This window comes from Pseudophryne corroboree, chromosome 2, assembly GCF_028390025.1.
Source record: "Pseudophryne corroboree isolate aPseCor3 chromosome 2, aPseCor3.hap2, whole genome shotgun sequence".
Lineage (NCBI taxonomy): Eukaryota > Metazoa > Chordata > Amphibia > Anura > Myobatrachidae > Pseudophryne > Pseudophryne corroboree.
Genome location: NC_086445.1, coordinates 542795529 through 542813766, shown reverse-complemented (window position 1 = coordinate 542813766; position 18238 = coordinate 542795529). Strand labels below are relative to the sequence as shown.

The 18238-nt window shown below is 45.9% G+C and overlaps 1 protein-coding gene across 2 annotated transcripts in view; it reads right to left on the bottom strand.

Moving 5' to 3' along the window:
- Positions 1-18238, bottom strand: part of STPG1 (sperm tail PG-rich repeat containing 1) — a 221110-nt gene that overhangs the window by 178620 nt on the left and 24252 nt on the right. For both annotated transcript variants that reach the window (XM_063954298.1, XM_063954299.1), the window contains exon 3: positions 11566-11687. In XM_063954298.1, the coding sequence (XP_063810368.1) occupies positions 11566-11687 (122 nt within the window). The remainder of the gene's footprint in view (positions 1-11565; positions 11688-18238) is intronic.

Below are 18238 nucleotides of genomic sequence, written 5' to 3'. Positions count from 1 at the left end.
GTGGCAGTGAGCGTTTATGTGAAACCACTAGAGGGGGCTGAGAAGCCTTCTAGGTATCTGCTGCTTTGGCCACACAATCAATAGAGTGTTTTAACACCTGTCTCTCTTTTCTAGCTGCAGCTAATTCTGAATTAACTTTCTGAATCATGCTTTTAAAACTATCTAGTCAGTCAGGTGCCTGTGAACTGTGAACTTGTAGAGACAAGGAACATTGTTCACACATGAGTGACCCCACTGAAGACGGGGTTGAGTTACAAGCAGCACACATTACCATGTCCACAGACATATTACACAACTATAAAAACAGAGCAGCCCACTGACCAAGACCTCCACACAGACCCTAGAGAGCCTCTAGAGTAACACTGAGGAGCAGACACCAGCACACAGAAACACAGCAGTACAATGTATAACTAAGCGTATGACCTGACAGTAGTGCAGCGGTGCTAGCGTTGGCGTGCTCCCCCCTTTCTATGACCTCCTGGTACCAGCACGGAGTCCTGTAGCAGCGTGGGTCTCTGGAAGAGCAGCGTACATGCATCTTTGATCCGCAGCAGCAGGAAATGACGCCTTCCCGCCTCAGGTCCCGCTCCGGAAGCCCCACCCCTGTAATGGTGCACAGTCCTCGGTCAATAGTCTATACTGGCTATGTTAGAAATAACATCATAATATGCATACAGAACACACAAAGCCTTTTTGTGACAGTGAGCACTGAGGGGCATCAGCCCTTAGCCACTTTGTCCGCGGTGGGCACCTCAGCTCTGGGCCTGTGACTGCCGCATGACTTGCCGCCAAAACTGCACCGGGGACCCGCTAACTGGGACCCCGGTGTAACACTCACCACACCTTGTATTTCGGTATCTGTTAGACAGTAGCGGCTAGCTGCTGGTGTGGGCACACATACTAACGATGTGTGATCAGTACCTCAGGAGCTCAGTGTCCTGTCAGCTGGGATTACGAACCATTAACCCTCAGGAGGTTGGTTCGGTCCCCCCTCTAAATCCCACAAAGCAGGTAGCCCTGGTTGCCAACCAGGGCTACCTGAAAATAATAAACTGCAATAAAAACAAAGGAAACTCTCTGGAGCTCCAGAGAAATGCACCCGGCTCATTGGGCACATTTTTCTAAACTGAGTCTGGTAGGAGGGGCATAGAGGGGAGCACACACATACACACACTAAAGGTTTTTAAAGTGCCAGGCTCCAGTGGACCCGATCTATACCCCATGGTACTAAAGTACAAGACCCCAGTATCCACTAGGACGTAAGATAAATAATCCACCCAAATCTAACTCTCTCTGCACCTGTTATATCTGCCCCCCCCCCCTGCAGTGCACATGGTTTTGCCCATTAGATAACAAATTTGCTGCTGGGATCAGATCTGAATTAGGCCCATTTTTGCAATTCATCAGAAAAATTGCTATCAAATAAATACATGCCTGCATGGAAAACAGAATGGGCTCCATACGGTCTACTATGAAAGTTTAGATAAAATAAATCATACTTACCTACTTTCAATTTCTGCAGGAGACTTCGGGGGGTGGGGCCGGGCTGTGACATCATCAAGCCCCGCCTCCACATCGGGGAAATGATGCGATTCACGGGTCCATGGGAAGGAGGCGGGGCTAAAATGGTGCGATTCGTGTAATTTTAACCCCATCCCCTCCTCACGTACCCGTGAATACGGGAGAGTATGTCTCCATTCTGCCCGCATCTCTGGGGTGCAAGCAGGATGCGGGAGACCTGCCTACTCTTCCAGGGGTGTGGGGGGCTACCCCCAAAAACGGGAGCTTCCCGCAGCTTCCGGTAGGGTAGGCAAGTATGAAATAAATTTTAAAATCTCTTTGTATTTTATGTGTATGTATCATGCAAATATAACATCAGTAGTGCAGCCTAAGTAAAAGCCAAAATGACAGTTTACAGTACCACTACGAACACATGTACCTTACTAAGCAAGATATGCCGCCTCCTCTAGCATTCAATGAGATATCTACACTCTTTTTAATATTTGGGATACAGACTAGCTTGCGACTTTCAGCATGTCTTTTCTACCAGCGTAGTGTAACAGAAAAATGGGTGTTATAAAAACTGTGCAGGCCTGGTTTATATATCCAAAGAAATATATTCAAACTTGATCTATTAAAGAGCTACTAGCTGATGTGCCCTGTGTCATCTGGATAAAGGGTTGCTGGGCAGAACACTTTACCCCTTTTCACCCCCTTAAGAGTTGAATTTTGAAAAATCCTGCTTAGTGGGTGGCTGCAAATAACTGTTACAGTTTCCAGACCACCCAGCAGGTCACATGTTCCAGGTCACCAACTAGGTGCACAGGGAGAGTTTACCAATTGTCACATTTTCCAGAGCACAATGGTGATGCACTGTAAATGGCAGGTGGATGTTTTGCCACATAACTCCGAAACGAAGCAACCAATTACAACGCCAATATGTTTCTGTAAATCTACGGATCAAGACCTTTAATGTCTGCCCTGCTCAGACACAGTATTATAGAAATATGTCACTCATAAAAGTTGTCTTTCTGCTATTAATATAAAAAGTTTTAAAAACAAATACAAAAACGGTCAGTTCAATATGACAAAGCAGAGACTATTTTAGTAACCTTTATTGAAAACACTGCATTCTATTGACCAATATACAATACAGAGCACATTCTAGTGACCTCCATACATTGCAGACCACATTTAAAGACCTGTGGGGAGCGCCACCCAATTTGCGGTGCATTAACAAGTTTTAGTAAACTATCAAGGGCCACACACAAAATATTTAGTATTAACAATATCATTAATATTGTACAAAAAATGTGTGACACTACTGTAAAATAAATTAATAAACCTTTAGCAGATGTCAGTCATACAAATAGCTCTGACTGTACGGCATTTCTGAATTTTGTGGCAGATGGTAACAAACAATAAAATCTTAAATATTTGAAGGTTTTGTATATGTATTTTTTCTTGTGAAGCATAATACATATTTATAAATGTAATCCTTTCACTCAAAATGCCAGAAGGGTAGAAAAGAAGTGACCAAAATTGTTCCAGCTTTTTAATCGGGATATGTTTCAGGTAAGATACAAATAAAAAGGTCTTCAGCAATACAAATTTTAACAAAATGCCCTGCCACATTGTATATTTAAGTAAATAAATGGACCTCAATACCACTTGTAGCTTAATGTTATTAAGAGGACAGTAAAAGCTATACGTATTTTCAATTATTTAGATGTAAATGAATGACATTACTATGGCAGTAAAACAAGCACTAATTATTCTCTCATCAGGATGGTCCCATAGATACTCCAGGTACTACTGTGCATAGAGCACCAACCAAAAGAGGGCAGTGGAAGAAGAGCACACAGACCGTGGCATCATCAGTCACCCAGATTGCATAACAGTGTGTCCCTGTAATGAGATCTGCCAGTGCAATAGGTGCTCCAAGCAGTGCTATAACTGGGCTTCACTAAAGGGCTGATACTAAGTTGGCCGCTCATGCGGTCCGCAGCACAGTTTGCCGATGGAGCGGCGGCAGTGTTCGGACTCAGGCAGGGAGTAGAAGAACAGAGTTTAGAGTTGGGATGGCCATCATGGGTTAACCATCAATGGTACCACTGATGATTAACCTCAATGATGTGAACCATCTGCAAGAGAGCCATCACCCAGGCTGATCAAAGCCGTGATGAGGATTTGTGGGTGCCTCAGCGGCGGAGCTAGGCTCTGTGTCCTGGCATCTTTGAGAAAAAAAAATTCTGTGTTTCTGTATCATCAATGGCGGGAAACCATCTGGTTCTCCCCCATTGATGGTAAAAATATTCTTCATCGAGCATAGACCATGAATGATTTTAACTCATCAATGGCCATCCCTAGTCTAGAGTGACAGGTTTGATGATAAGAGTAGCAGACAGGCAGGGATGGGAGGGAGTAGAAGAATAATAGAAAGACAGGATAGAGGAAAGGATGAGGTGGGGACTCAGGATCTCAAGCAGGGAGGGGAGGGAGTACTTGGGTATGTGCAGCTCAGGCACTGGCAACTGGTTCTTCAGAGTAGGACCAGGCCATTGGCGCTTCTATAATGGGTGCAGTATGTGCAGTGCACACAGGTTCCTGGGTCCAGGTGAGCCCACACCACACACACTGCACTCATTTAATATACATACCATTCCGGAGTCCCACGGCGTCTGCCCTCTAGTGCAGGTATAAATCACTCGGAAAATGTCCGCCGAGGCCATTTCCAAGTGATTTGCGCATGCGCACTGGAGATGTACCCAGGAACAAGGCGCCATGTTCCCGGAGACCTGAGCATGCGCAGTAGACTCTGGCAGTATGCCAGAGTCTACTTTCTGGTGGAGAGGAGGGGGCCCGCGACGGAGGCTGCACGCGGGTCCCCTCCTCTCTTAAAACGCCCCTGGACTAGGCTACAACTAATTAATCAGTTCACCAGTAGGATTAACTAATCCCACTCTCCATTACTCAGGGCACAGCTAACTGGCTAAAGCTAGAGTTGACCAATGAGAAAGAAGGGCAGAGTTTATAACAACTAAGTGAGAAGCAGCCTGAGCCAGCCCAGGCAGCACTTTTCTTTTTGCCTTTCAAATGACACCAGCCGATGGCAGATGGCACCCTGCCCCCCAGTCCAGCCCTCTTAATGTGGCTAATCCCACACATTTTCATGCAAAATAATGCCAATTGCAATAATTAATTTAACAGGTCTTGAGCACTTGTTGTGCTGTGAAAATTGAATCAACCTGCTAATGACAAAATCAGGACAATCCATGCACAAACCACACCATGCTCCAACTAAACCACACTCAGGTGATGCTAAAGCTTGGTACATGCTATACAATATATTGTGCAATCTTGATACTTTCGACCAATGACGTGTGGTAGGGCAACAAACTGCAACCCAACCCAGACCATTTTAGTACATCTTAGTTTAGGGATAGTTATGTAGTGGCAAAACCATCATGGGTAAAAAAAAAAAAAAGATGCAGCTGCTGTATGAACCTGATGTGAGGGGTATAGCAATGCTGTTTCTCCCTCAAAGTTAGGAGCAATGGGGGTAATTCTGAGTTGATCGCAGCAGGAACTTTGTTAGCAGTTGGGCAAAACCATGTGCACTGCAGGGGAGGCAGATATAACATGTGCAGAGAGAGTTAGATTTGGGTGGGTTATTTTGTTTCTGTGCAGGGTAAATACTGGCTGCTTTATTTTTACACTGCAATTTAGATTTCAGTTTGAACACACCACACCCAAATCTAACTCTCTCTACACATGTTATATCTGCCTCCCCTGCAGTGCACATGGTTTTTTGACCAACTGCTAACAAAGGCCCTCATTCCGAGTTGTTCGCTCGCTAGCTGCTTTTAGCAGCATTGCACACGCTAGGCCGCCGCCCTCTGGGAGTGTATCTTAACTTAGCAGAAGAGCGAACGAAAGATTAGCAGAACTGCTACTAAATAATTCCTTGCAGTTTCTGAGTAGCTCCAGACCTACTCCTAGATTGCGATCACCTCGGTCTGTTTAGTTCCTGGTTTGACGTCACAAACACGCCCTGCGTTCGGCCAGCCACTCCCCCGTTTCTCCAGACACCGTTTTTCCCTGACACGCCTGCGTTTTTTAGCACACTCCCGGAAACCACCCAGAAACGCCCCTTTCCTGTCAATCACTCACCGATCAGCAGTGCGACTGAAAAGCGCCGCAGAATCCACAGCAAAACTGCTAAGTTTTTAGTAAAATAACTAAGCGCATGCGCCCTGCATGCCTTGCGCATGCGCAATTAGCAACAAATCGCAGCATAGCGAAAATCGGCAACGAGCGAACAACTCGGAATGACCCCCAAAGTTCCTGCTGCAATCAACTCAGAATTACCCGCAATGATCCCAATCTGACACCTCCAAATCCTGACTGAAGCACCTACACTCCACCTCAGGTCAGCAATTTATTCTCCCAAGAGTAGATCTGACTGGTGCCAGGTGTGCAGTAAAGCCCCTATTTTAAAGCAGAGTGGGAGGCGGCAGTAACTTTGCCAGGCCGCTACCCAAATGTTGTTACAGGGAATCGAATATACACTATTCCATCCCTGGATTTATGCATTATTCGGGCCCAACACCAATACCAAGCACGTAGCTTTCAGGCTAATCAGTATGTTCTTATTGTGTTCATTGAGAGATGCAGTTCTATGAAGAAATCCAGTCATGGCTCTGTTTATTTTACAGGAAAGCTATTATTAGATGAAATATGAGCAGTTGAATGATATATAACTACTACTAACACAAAGAATGTACCTTTAGCAAATTGTAAATGTAGTAGCATCCCTTCAGGGATTATTGCTTAAGACCTAAAAACCCCAAGAAGGAACATAAATTAAGTCACAGGGTGTTGCTCAAGTATGGCTTGAGTTAATTATAATGAAAGATTGATTGATTGATGAAAAAGCATTTTGAAATATGAGAAGCCTAGCTAAACCAATTTTGATGTCAACTGCACAGTTGTGAAATGATGACGTAAAGACTGACAGAACATATATAGTATAATAATAATAATAATAATAATAATAATAATAATAATATCAAACTCTAGTTGTTGTAACAAGCATCAGATTTTTCTGCCATAAACATCTAACGATCTACAACAATTCAGAGCTAATTACTGCTGCACACTGGCCGATATCACTCAAAGATATGAAAGATCTCGTTCATTAATGAACGAGATACCGGCCCTTATTCCGAGTCGTTCGCTCGGTAATTTTCTTCGCATCGCAGCGTTTTTCTGCTTAGTACGCATGCGCAATGTTCGCACTGTGACCGCCAAGTAATTTTGCTATGAAGATAGTTTTTTTACTCACGGCTTTTTCTTCGCTCCGGCGATTGTAGTGTGATTGACAGGAAATGGGTGTTACTGGGCGGAAACACAGCGTTTTATGGGCGTGTGGATAAAAACGCTACCGTTTCCGGAAAAAACGCGGGAGTGGCTGGAGAAACGGAGGAGTGTCTGGGCGAACGCTGGGTGTGTTTATGACGTCAAACCAGGAACGACAAGCACTGAACTGATCGCAGATGCCGAGTAAGTCTGAAGCTACTCTGAAACTGCTAAGTAGTTTGTAATCGCAATATTGCGAATACATCGTTCGCAATTTTAAGAAGCTAAGATTCACTCCCAGTAGGCGGCGGCTTAGCGTGTGTAACTCTGCTAAAATCGCCTTGCGAGCGAACAACTCGGAATGAGGGCCACCACCGTTCATATCTTTGAGTGTGGAGTCACCAGCGATGAACTATGCGCGTCCCTGCGCTCGTTCATCGCTGGTGCCCTGTCGGCTGTGCATGCAAGCCAATATGGACGATCTTGTCCATATTAGCCTGCACTTCTATGGAGCCGGGTGACGGGGGAAGTGAAGAAACTGCACTCCCCCCGTCACTGCCCCCATCACTGCCCCCCCCCCCCGCCGCCGGGCCGCCTGTTGGCCGTATCCGCCGTCGGGCAGCTCGGCGGCGGATCGGCCAATGTGTAGGGCACTTAAGGGGTCAATCCAATTAGTGCAAATTGGCTTGTGCAAGCTGTTTCCATGGCAAATTTACACTGCGAATTATGGGCCTAATTCAGCATGGAATGCTGCTCCAACAGTGTTCGCATGCTGAAGCCCTCTGCTGTGTGCGCATTCGCAGAAGCTGCACTGCGCATGCACACACAGAGATGCAATGGCATCTCACATGTGCGAACACCTCTACCTAATTGACAGGCAGAGGCGTTCGCGGGGTGGGAGGGGGCGTTACGACAGCATTTTAGGAGAGCAGTCCGGGCAACGCAGGCATGTCCGGTCCGTTTATGGGGTGGGAGGGGGCATTACGACAGCATTTTAGGAGAGCAGTCCGGGCAACGCAGGCATGTCCGGTCCGTTTATGGGGTGGGCCGCGGCGGCTGCGTGACATCACAAGTAGCTGCTGTGAGCCTAAACATGGCTGGTAGCCATCTGCCTTTGCAACTAGGCTGCATAGCAAGAGGGCAACCCTAACCATGCGAGAGCATCGCCATCGTATGATGCACTCGCATGTGTGCGGGGGGTAGGGGCAGGACCCTGCATGCGGACTTGGCCTGTGCTGGGCGTTCCCCACATGTCAGAGTAAAGAGTTGTAGTTGTACCTTTTTTCACATATACTGAATTAGGCTCTATATTTGCAATCCATTTCCTAAATCTTTATTTTAAGTAAAAAATTATGGGACTTGCTTCTTAACCCCTTGGACACCTCCCCTAATAACTATTAGGCATTAGAAAGTTTTCAATTAACTTAATTGAGCCAATAATTACATGTCATTATTGGGTTTAACAAAATGGCCTCAAATTACCCTAAAATCAACCTTTTCATTTTTCTATGCACACCATATTTAAAGTTTTTATTTCAATGAAATAAACGCAGCTTAACCCTAACCCTTCCTTCCCACAGCCTAACCCTAACCCTCACCCCACGCAGCCTATCCCTAACATCCCCCTAAAACTTATGGTCGGTATGTCGGTTGTCGAGATTCCGGCTTCAGCACTCTGACAGCTGTTGAGAGACCGGCGCAGGTCATCTGACTGATGGCCACTACATCTTGTCCCTAGATCAATAGCGCTATTAGCTGATTGATCACTATGCGTTACTGCAATTTCCCCCTTAAACTAGACATATACTAACAATTTTTTTGACAATATGAAAAACGAGTGAGTGATTCTTAAGCTGGACACACGCTAGACGAAATGTGTACCCAGCCAATCTGGCGGGCGATGGGACCCTGCATCGGCAAGTGCATACACACTTGCTGATGGAGGGGGCAACGGAGTGATGCGGGATGCCAATCTGAAGATCAGCTGCCCCCCTCCCCCACAATTCCTACCACCGCTACTTAGCACTTATGAGTCTGACTTGGCAGTACTAGTGCTCATGTGTGAAACTGGGTTCATGCACGTGCACTCACGACGTGCACTCACGTAGGACAAATAAGCAAATTATCAGCTCAAAACAAGAATAGCAAAGCTGTGAACAGAAGAAACCCAGTACTACTACTGAAGAGGTTTACTAATGGACAAAACATTTAACTGCTGGGAAAACTAGCGTTTGCCTCCATGATGTCTTATCAGGTTGTAGGTGAGCTCAGAACCTCAAGCTAGTGAGAAAATCATACCAACAAAACCTCCAGTAGTATTACAGTACAAATGCAGCCCAAGCAGTAGATTCTAATAGGCTTGATGTGATTAATTGCTTTACTTACATTTAGGAGTCCAAAATGTATTTCTCCAAATAGGAAAATACCATCAATCAAAATATTAGTTTGATCGAAAACCTAATTCCTGGTTTTGATTACTAACCTCTGTAGACATCTACCTACCATTGTGCTGTTGCTTCAGCCAACATATTTCTTTACTTTGCAGAAAGTCTGCTGGACCAGTTTATATTATACCCCTTTTACACCAAAATCCCGTGTCCGACCCGGGTTCAGACCCCATTTACACTGCACTTCAACCCATGTTATTCCCGGGTCAGCGCTGTTTACACTAAACCCGGGTCAGCCCTGCTTTTCTCTGAGGATGTCATTAAAAATGGATGTCATTAAAAATGGCCTTTTAAAGCTGATAAAGATGAGGTCACAAAGATCACAAAAGGGAGGGGTGGTGTCTGCTCCCAGCATTGCAGCAATGACGGCATACAGAGTAGCAAAGTTGGGGTCTGGCAAAGAGTTAGGCTGAGGGTGAAGCTCTGGCTCACACTGCGTGTCAGCCTGAGTATCTTGGTCAGGCTGTGAGCAGACTAGGGATATTGTATGCAGGTCAGGCTGTGGCTGTAGTGAAGGGAGCAGGCTACAGTAGCTGCATGAACGCTGCTTTGATGCTCCATATGCACTGTCTGCGGGGCACTGACAGATGACATCATCTGCCAGTGCCACAGAAGCTCCAGTCAGGTCAAATAACCTGGGTCGGGAGCATTTACACTGCCACAGAACCCGGGTCCGACCCTGATCATTTCCAGGGTTGGATTGCCAGGTAACACAACCCAAGTTATTTTTTTTTTAGAGCCCATTACACCAAGCCCTGACCCGGGTTGACTCGGCAATAACCTGGGTTATTTCTTTGGTGTAAAAGGGGTATAAGTTATACTCCCAAAAACTATTCACCACATCCATATGTATACTACTAAGATATATTAAAAGTTGGAGGGATTCTCTGAGAGGCGCAACCAGTGTCGGACTGGGGCATGAAGGGCCCACCTGGGAAATGCGGTGGCAGGGGCATATGTTTAAGGGTGTGGCCAGTCTCCAGGGGGGTGTGGCCAGCCGCCACAGAGGCTTGGGTAACCATTGTAGAGGGTATGGTTAGGGCCCACTGATAAATAAATATATAGTAAATACATTTTATATATATATATATATATATATATATGTACATGCATGATAATGTACAGATCAATAACCGCAATGCACTGTAGAGAATACACCATAGTTCTGTGCAGTATAATGTAACATATGTATAGCATATAATACAAGTGTACAGTCTGAAACTTGATCACTAGAGGAGTAGGTGGGCCCCGAGGCAGTGGGGCCCACCGGGGGGGTTCCCCTGTGGGCCAGTCCAACACTGGGCGCAACAGCTGCCAAGGTGATGTCACTTTCCTATACAAATGTCACCACATTTAAAACAGAAATAACAACAAGGTGGAAAAGACAGTACCTGCGGCCCTAATAGTGTTTTATCAAACAGCAATAATAACAATAATATATATGACAATCATACATCCCTTATTAAATGGAAAGATGATCGTTGTCTGGAAGTTTGTTGTCATTACTGTGAGATGACCACCAGAGGAAGACTATTGATCTATATAACTTCCAGACAATGAACAACTTTCCATTTAATAAGGGATATACCATTGTCATATTTATTATTGTTCTTATTGTTGTTTGAAAGACACTATGGCCCTCATTCCGAGTTGTTCGCTCGCAAGCTACTTTTAGCAGCATTGCACATGCTAAGCCGCCGCCTACTGGGAGTGAATCTTAGCTTATCAAAATTGCGAACGAAAGATTCGCAATATTGCGAAAAGACTTCTCTGTGCAGTTTCTGAGTAGCTCGAGACTTACTCTTCCAGTGCGATCAGTTCAGTGCTTGTCGTTCCTGGTTTGACGTCACAAACACACCCAGCGTTCGCCCAGACACTCCTCCGTTTCTCCAGCCACTCCCGCGTTTTTCCCAGAAACTGTAGCGTTTTTTCACACACTCCCATAAAACAGCCAGTTTCCGCCCAGAAACACCCACTTCCTGTCAATCACATTACGATTACCAGAACGAAGAAAAAACCTCGTAATGCCGTGAGTAAAATACCAATCTTCATAGCAAATTTACTTGGCGCAGTCGCAGTGCGAACATTGCGCATGCGCAATTAGCGGAAAATCGCTGCGATGCGAAGAAAATTACCGAGCGAACAACTCAGAATGACCACCTATAAGCGGTGCAGGAAATGTATACTGCTGTTGACGTTTCATATATTTTCAAATATCATATATAAACATGTCAGTATTAAAGCATCTCAACATTACCTGGTTCAGACTGTAGGAAAATCTCAATGACCTAGAGTTGAAACCTTTCTTCTCTGATTCAGCAATAAACACAGTCTGGTATTTAGTAGGAATGGAGGAAGGAGTGCTAGGTATCTTGCACCCTAAATGACCAGAGTAAGAAGAACAGAAGTAAATGTCACAAAGTTTAACGGTAGCTTAAGTAATCACAAAAGCAGAACAAATAGCAAAAAAAACCAAAAAACATTTTACATTACATTATGCAAGACTAATTACGTGAATTGCCTTAAAAAAAGTAAAAGTTACTAAATAATGTAATAAACATTCTACAAGCAAAGATTGCATATGTCACCAAAATGGGCTTTATTACACCTGATAATTCTTAGATTAAAAAGTATAATTTGGATCACAGTCCCAATGGTAGATGCTACTGTAGTTTTCTCTTTATAGCTCATCATGCACAGACGTCTTCTGATTTTGTGAATACGTACTGTATAAGGCATCACCATAAACTGTAGACTGTGCTCCCCTGCCTTTCCACAGATAAACCCTAACTAGTGTAGGGCTGCAGGAATCACCTAAATAGGAGTGGAGGAAGACACAAACAAGCAGTCAAAGATGTCCTCACCGAGTGTGCAGTGTTATATAAGATAGAGGGGACAGTCTATACACAGAATTTTTAACTTGATAAATCAGAGGAGACCAAGCTTTTATGTAGGCTAGCAGAAATGTCATCACATGACACCAGTGACTATAGCAAAATGTGTTTACTAATTAGAAACAGGATTGCTATATGTCTTTAATACATCCTATATATTCTAAATCAAATGTACTCTATTTAATACTGCACAGCTTCCAGTAGTTTAATTGATGTGGGAGGGGATGTTGCGCTCCCTCTCATTCACAAATGAACCACAATGGTTAAATTATATTCAGTTATGGTGGTTGCGCTGGCCACATGAAATGTTGAATGTCATCTTTGTGCTTTTGACACCATGGGGTATATTTACTAAGGTCCCGATTTTGACCGAGATGCCGTTTTTTCTTCAAAGTGTCATTTCGGTAATTTACTAAGCAAAAATCTCGGCAGTGATGAGGGCATTCGTAATATTTTGGAAGTCCTAGGAAAAAATCACGAATCAATACACCATCGGTCAAATACGCCTGCAATTTGGTAGAAATCGGTAATTTACTAAAAAGTGCAAATCACAAACACTGTCGACAATAGCCAAACACTGCCGTGCAGAAATACAATTCGTGAAAAAGTGCTAAAAAAAACAGACCTGCTTTTTTATCCCGTGTTTGGATAGGCATGCAGGGATCGATGAGATCCGTGCATGTTTATCAGTGGGAAGGGGATGGGAAAGTGTTTATTTTTTGAAAAAAAATTGCGTGGGGTCCCCCCTCCTAAGCAAAACCAGCCTCGGGCTCTTTGAGCCGGTCCTGGTTGCAAAAATATGGGGGGGGAAATGATAGAGGTTCCCCCATATTTAAACAACCAGCACCGGGCTCTGCGCCTGGTCCTGGTTCCAAAAATACGGGGGACAAAAAGCGTAGGGGTCCCCCGTATTTCTGAAACCAGCACCGGGCTCCACTAGCCAGATACATAATGCCACAGCCGGAGGACACTTTTATATAGCTCCTGGCGGCCCTGGCATTACATAACCAACTAGTCACCACTGGCCGGGGTACCCTGGAGGAGTGGGGACCCCTTCAATCAAGGGGTCCCCCTCCCTCCAGCCACCCAAGGACCAGGGGTGAAGCCCGAGGCTGTCCCCCCCCCCATCCAAGGGCTGCGGATGGGAGGCTGATAGCCGTTGTGTAAAAAAATGAATATTGTTTTTAGTAGCAGTACTACAAGTCCCAGCAAGCCTCCCCCGCAAGCTGGTACTTGGAGAACCACAAGTACCAGCATGCGGAGGAAAACCGGGCCCGCTGGTACCTGTAGTACTACTACTAAAAAAATACCCCAATAAAAACATAAGACACACACCTTGAAAGTATAACTTTAATGCATACATACACACCCCAATATACACATACTTACCTTATGTTCACACGAGGGTCGGTCCTCTTCTCCATGTAGAATCCATGGTGTACCTGTGGAAAAAATTATACTCACAAAATCCAGTGTAGAAGCCTCTTCTTCTTGTAATCCATTACTTGTCAAAATAAAAAAACGGACACCCGACCTCGCACTGAAAGGGGCCCCATGTTTTCACATGGGACCCCTTTCCCCGAATGCCAGAAACCCCCTCTGACTTAAGTCTAAGAGGGTTCCATCAGCCAATCAGGGAGCGCCACATTGTGGCACCCTCCTGATTGGCTGTGTGCTCCTGTAGTGTATGACAGGCAGCACACGGCAGTGTTACAATGTAGCGCCTATGCGCTCCATTGTAACCAATGGTGGGAACTTTGTGGTCAGCGGTGAGGTTACTTTCGGTCAACCGCTGACCACAAAGTTCCCACCATTGGTTACAATGGAGCGCATAGGCGCTACATTGTAACACTGCCGGGTGCTGCCTGTCATACAGTACAGGAGCACACAGCCAATCAGGAGGGTGCCACAATGTGGCCCTCCCTGATTGGCTGATGGAACCCTCTTAGACTTAAGTCAGAGGGGGTTTCTGGCATTCGGGGAAAGGGGTCCCATGTGAAAACATGGGGCCCCTTTCAGTGCGAGGTCGGGTGTCCGTTTTTTTATTTTGACAAGTACCTGGATTACAAATGGATTACAAGAAGAAGAGGCTTCTACACTGGATTTTGTGAGTATAATTTTTTCCACAGGTACACCATGGATTCTACATGGAGAAGAGGACCGACCCTCGTGTGAACATAGGTAAGTATGTGTATATGGAGGTGTGTATGTATGCATTAAAGTTATACTTTCAAGGTGTGTGTCTTATGTTTTTATTGGAGTATTTTTTTACTAGTAGTACTACAGGTACCAGCGGGCCCGGTTTTCCTCCGCATGCTGGTACTTGTGGTTCTCCAAGTACCAGTTTGGGGGGGAGGCTTGCTGGGACTTGTAGTACTGCTACTAAAAACAATATTCATTTTTTTACACAACGGCTATCAGCCTCCCATCCGCAGCCCTTGGATGGGGGGGACAGCCTCCGGCTTCACCCCTGGTCCTTGGGTGGGTGGAGGGGGGGGACCCCTTGATTGAAGGGGTCCCCACTCCTCCAGGGTACCCCGGCTAGGGGTGACTAGTTGGTTATGTAATGCCAGGGCCGCCGATAGCTATATAAAAGTGTCCCCCGGCTGTGGCATTATGTATCTGGCTAGTGGAGCCCGGTGCTGGTTTCAGAAATACGGGGGACCCCCACGCTTTTTGTCCCCCGTATTTTTGGAACCAGGACCAGGCGCAGAGCCCGGTGCTGGTTGTTTAAATATGGGGGAACCTCTATAATTTTTTCCCCATATTTTTGCAACCAGGATCGGCTCAAAGAGCCCGAGGCTGGTTTGGCTTAGGAGGGGGGACCCCACGCAATTTTTTTTTTTATTTTAACACTGTTTTTTTTTTAAATAAAGGTGCACAATGAAGCCCAGCACGGATCTCTCAGTTCCGGCCGAGATTCATTGTATTAAAGTCGGCAGTGTTTTACAAGTCACTCACGTAAAACACTGCCTAAAAAAACGAATGACATCGACATCGGTAAAACCGAAAATGCAGAATACGGCAGCTTAGTAAATTAGTCGTACTAAATTCAAAAAGTTGCATATTTACACTTTCGATGTCATTCGTGATTGAACTTTGACCTCAAATGGGAAAATACGATTTTTAGTAAATATACCCCCATGACTGAACACACCTGGCTGTAGGCAGTAGGTGCACTGACATGTGCTCTTATTTTTGGAGAGCAATGCTGGAACAAGATATCATTTTGTAGAGTGTGATTTGTTGAGATGAGGTGCAGTCAGTGGTGTCACAAGCCAGGTGCGAGGGGGGTGCGACCCGCACCCAGGTGTGACGCCTAGAAGGGGTGACACCAATCTGTGGGCTCCTCTGCAATGACAGGAGCCAGGTGCTGCAGTGTGAAATTCTGCTGCAGCACCCGGTTCCTGTCATAGAAGAGGAGCCGACAGCGTTGCAAACAGTCACGGGGGCAGCTCAGTAAAGCACATGCTGCCCCCGGAGTGACGACCCACGAGGCCATGCCCCCTTTCTTTTGCGGCCATGCCCGAGGAGATGGACATACTTTGAGAGAAGGATAGATAAGGAAAGTGGTGAGATTACGAACCAGCACACACAGAACAATAGGAAAGCCATGCTAACCAAAGTTGAAACATGAACAGCAACAGCTGAACAAACAAGAATACTTAACCAAGTAACAGTGCAGGAAGAACGTAGCATCGGGCGGACGCCCAGTATCCTCTACGGACTAAGAGAAAAGTATTTACCGGTAGGTAATTAAAATCCTATTTTCTCTTACGTCCTAGATGATACTGCGAATCCATTTAGTACCATGGGGAAGTACCAAAGCTCCCAAACCGGGTGGGAGAGTGCTGAGGTTCCTGCAGAACGGATTGACCAAACAGAAGGTCCTCAAAGGCCAAAGTATCCAACTTGTATAACTTTGCAAACGTGTTCGAACCTGATCAAGTAGCTGCTTGGCAGAGCTGTAAAGGTGAGACACCCACCGACTTAGTAGAGCGGGCCTGTACAGATTTTGAAACTGGCAATCCTGCCGAGGAATAAGCATGCTGGATCGTGAGCTTGATCCAGCATGCAATAGATTGCTTTAAAGCAGGACACCCAATTTTATTGGGATCATAGAGAACGAACAGTGAGTCGGATTTTATGTGATGAGCTGTTCTCTTTACATACACCTTCAAAGCCCTCACAACATCCAAAGACTTTGAAGTATCAGAGGTGTCCGTCACAGCCAGAACCACAATAGGTTGGTTGATGTGAAAAGCGGACACGACCTTAGGAAGAAATTGCTGACGAGTTCTGAGTTCAGCTCTGTCCTCATGGAAAATTAAGCAGGGACTCTTGTGAGACAGCGCCCCTAGTTCCGACACACGTCTTGCTGAGGCCAAGGCCAAAAGTGTGACGGTCTTCCACGTAAGGTACTTTACGTCAACTTCCTGTAACGTTCAAACCAGTCTGATTGGAGGAACTGCAGCACCAAATTGAGATCCCAAGGTGCCGTGGGAGGCACAAAGGGAGGCTGGATGTGCAGAACACCTTTCAAAAACGTCTGCACCTCAGGGAGAGAAGCCAATTGTTTCTGAAAGAAAATAGACAAATCCGAAATCTGGACTTTAATGGAACCTAGGCGTAGGCCCACATCCACTCCCGACTGCAGAAAAAGCAGGAGACATCCCAGATGAAATTCCACCGCGGAATATTGTCTGCTCTCACACCAAGACACATACTTCTTCCATATACGGTGGTAATGTTTAGACGTTACCAGTTTCCTGGCTTCGATCATAGTCGGGATGACCTTGTCAGGAATCCCTCTCCTGGCTAGGATCAGCCGTTCAACCTCCATGGCGTTAAACGTAGCCACATTAAGTCTTGATAGGCGAACGGGCCCTGTTGCAGAAGATCCTCGTGAAGAGGCAGAGGCCATGGATCTTCGAGAAGCATCTCTAGAAGGTCCGCGTACCAGGTCCTTCTTGGCCAGCCTGGAGCAATGAGTATTGCTTGAACCATTTCCCTTCTTATTCTTTTTAGAGTTCTTGGGATCAGAGGAAGTGGAGGAAACACGTACACTATCCGGTAGACCCATGGAGTTGTTAGAGCATCTACCGCCACTGCCTGTGGGTCTCTCGACCTGGAACAATACCGCTTTAGCTTCTTGTTGAGACAAGAGGTCATCATGTAGATTTGTGGATATCCTCACTGACGTGTCAAGCATCTGAACACTTCCGGGTAAAGGGCCCACTCCCCCGGGGTGCAGGTCGTGTCTGCGGAGGAAGCCTGCTTCCCAGTTGTCTACTCCCGGAATGAAGACCGTTGACAACGGCACGGCGTGTTTTTCCACCCAGAGGAGAATTCTTGACACCTCTGACATTGCTGCTCTGCTTTTCGTTCCACCCTGGCGGTTTATGTACGTTACCGCCGTTACATTATCTGATTGGGCTTGAATGGGCTGATTCCGAAGTAGAGATGAGGCCTGCAGAAGGGCATTGTAGATAGCCCTGAGTTCCAGGATGTTTATTGGAAGGACGACTTCCTGACTTGACCATCTTCCTTGAAACTGCACCCCCTGGGTGACTGCTCCCTAACCTCTGAGGCTTGCGTCCGTGGTTAGCAGAATCCATTTCGGAATCCTGAACCTCTGACTCTTGACGAGAAGTCTGTAGCCACCACAGAAGGGAGATCCAGGCTTTTGGCGACAGACGGATCCTCTGGTGCATGTGAAGATGCGATCCGGACCATTCGTCCAATAGATCTAGCTGGAAGAGCCTCACATGAAACCTTCCGTACTGAAGCACCACGTAAGAGGCCACCATTTTCCCCAGAAGATGAATGCACAGATGCACCAAGATCCAGGTTGGCTTCAAAACAGCTCGAACCATCGAATGGATTTCCATAGCCTTCTCCACGGGAAGGAAGACTATCTGAGATTCCGTGTCCAGTATCATTCCCAGAAAGGAAAGCCTCTGCGTTGGTTGCAGGTGAGATTTTGGTAAGTTTGGAATCCATCCATGATCCAGGTGTATTCTGGTTGAGAGGCAA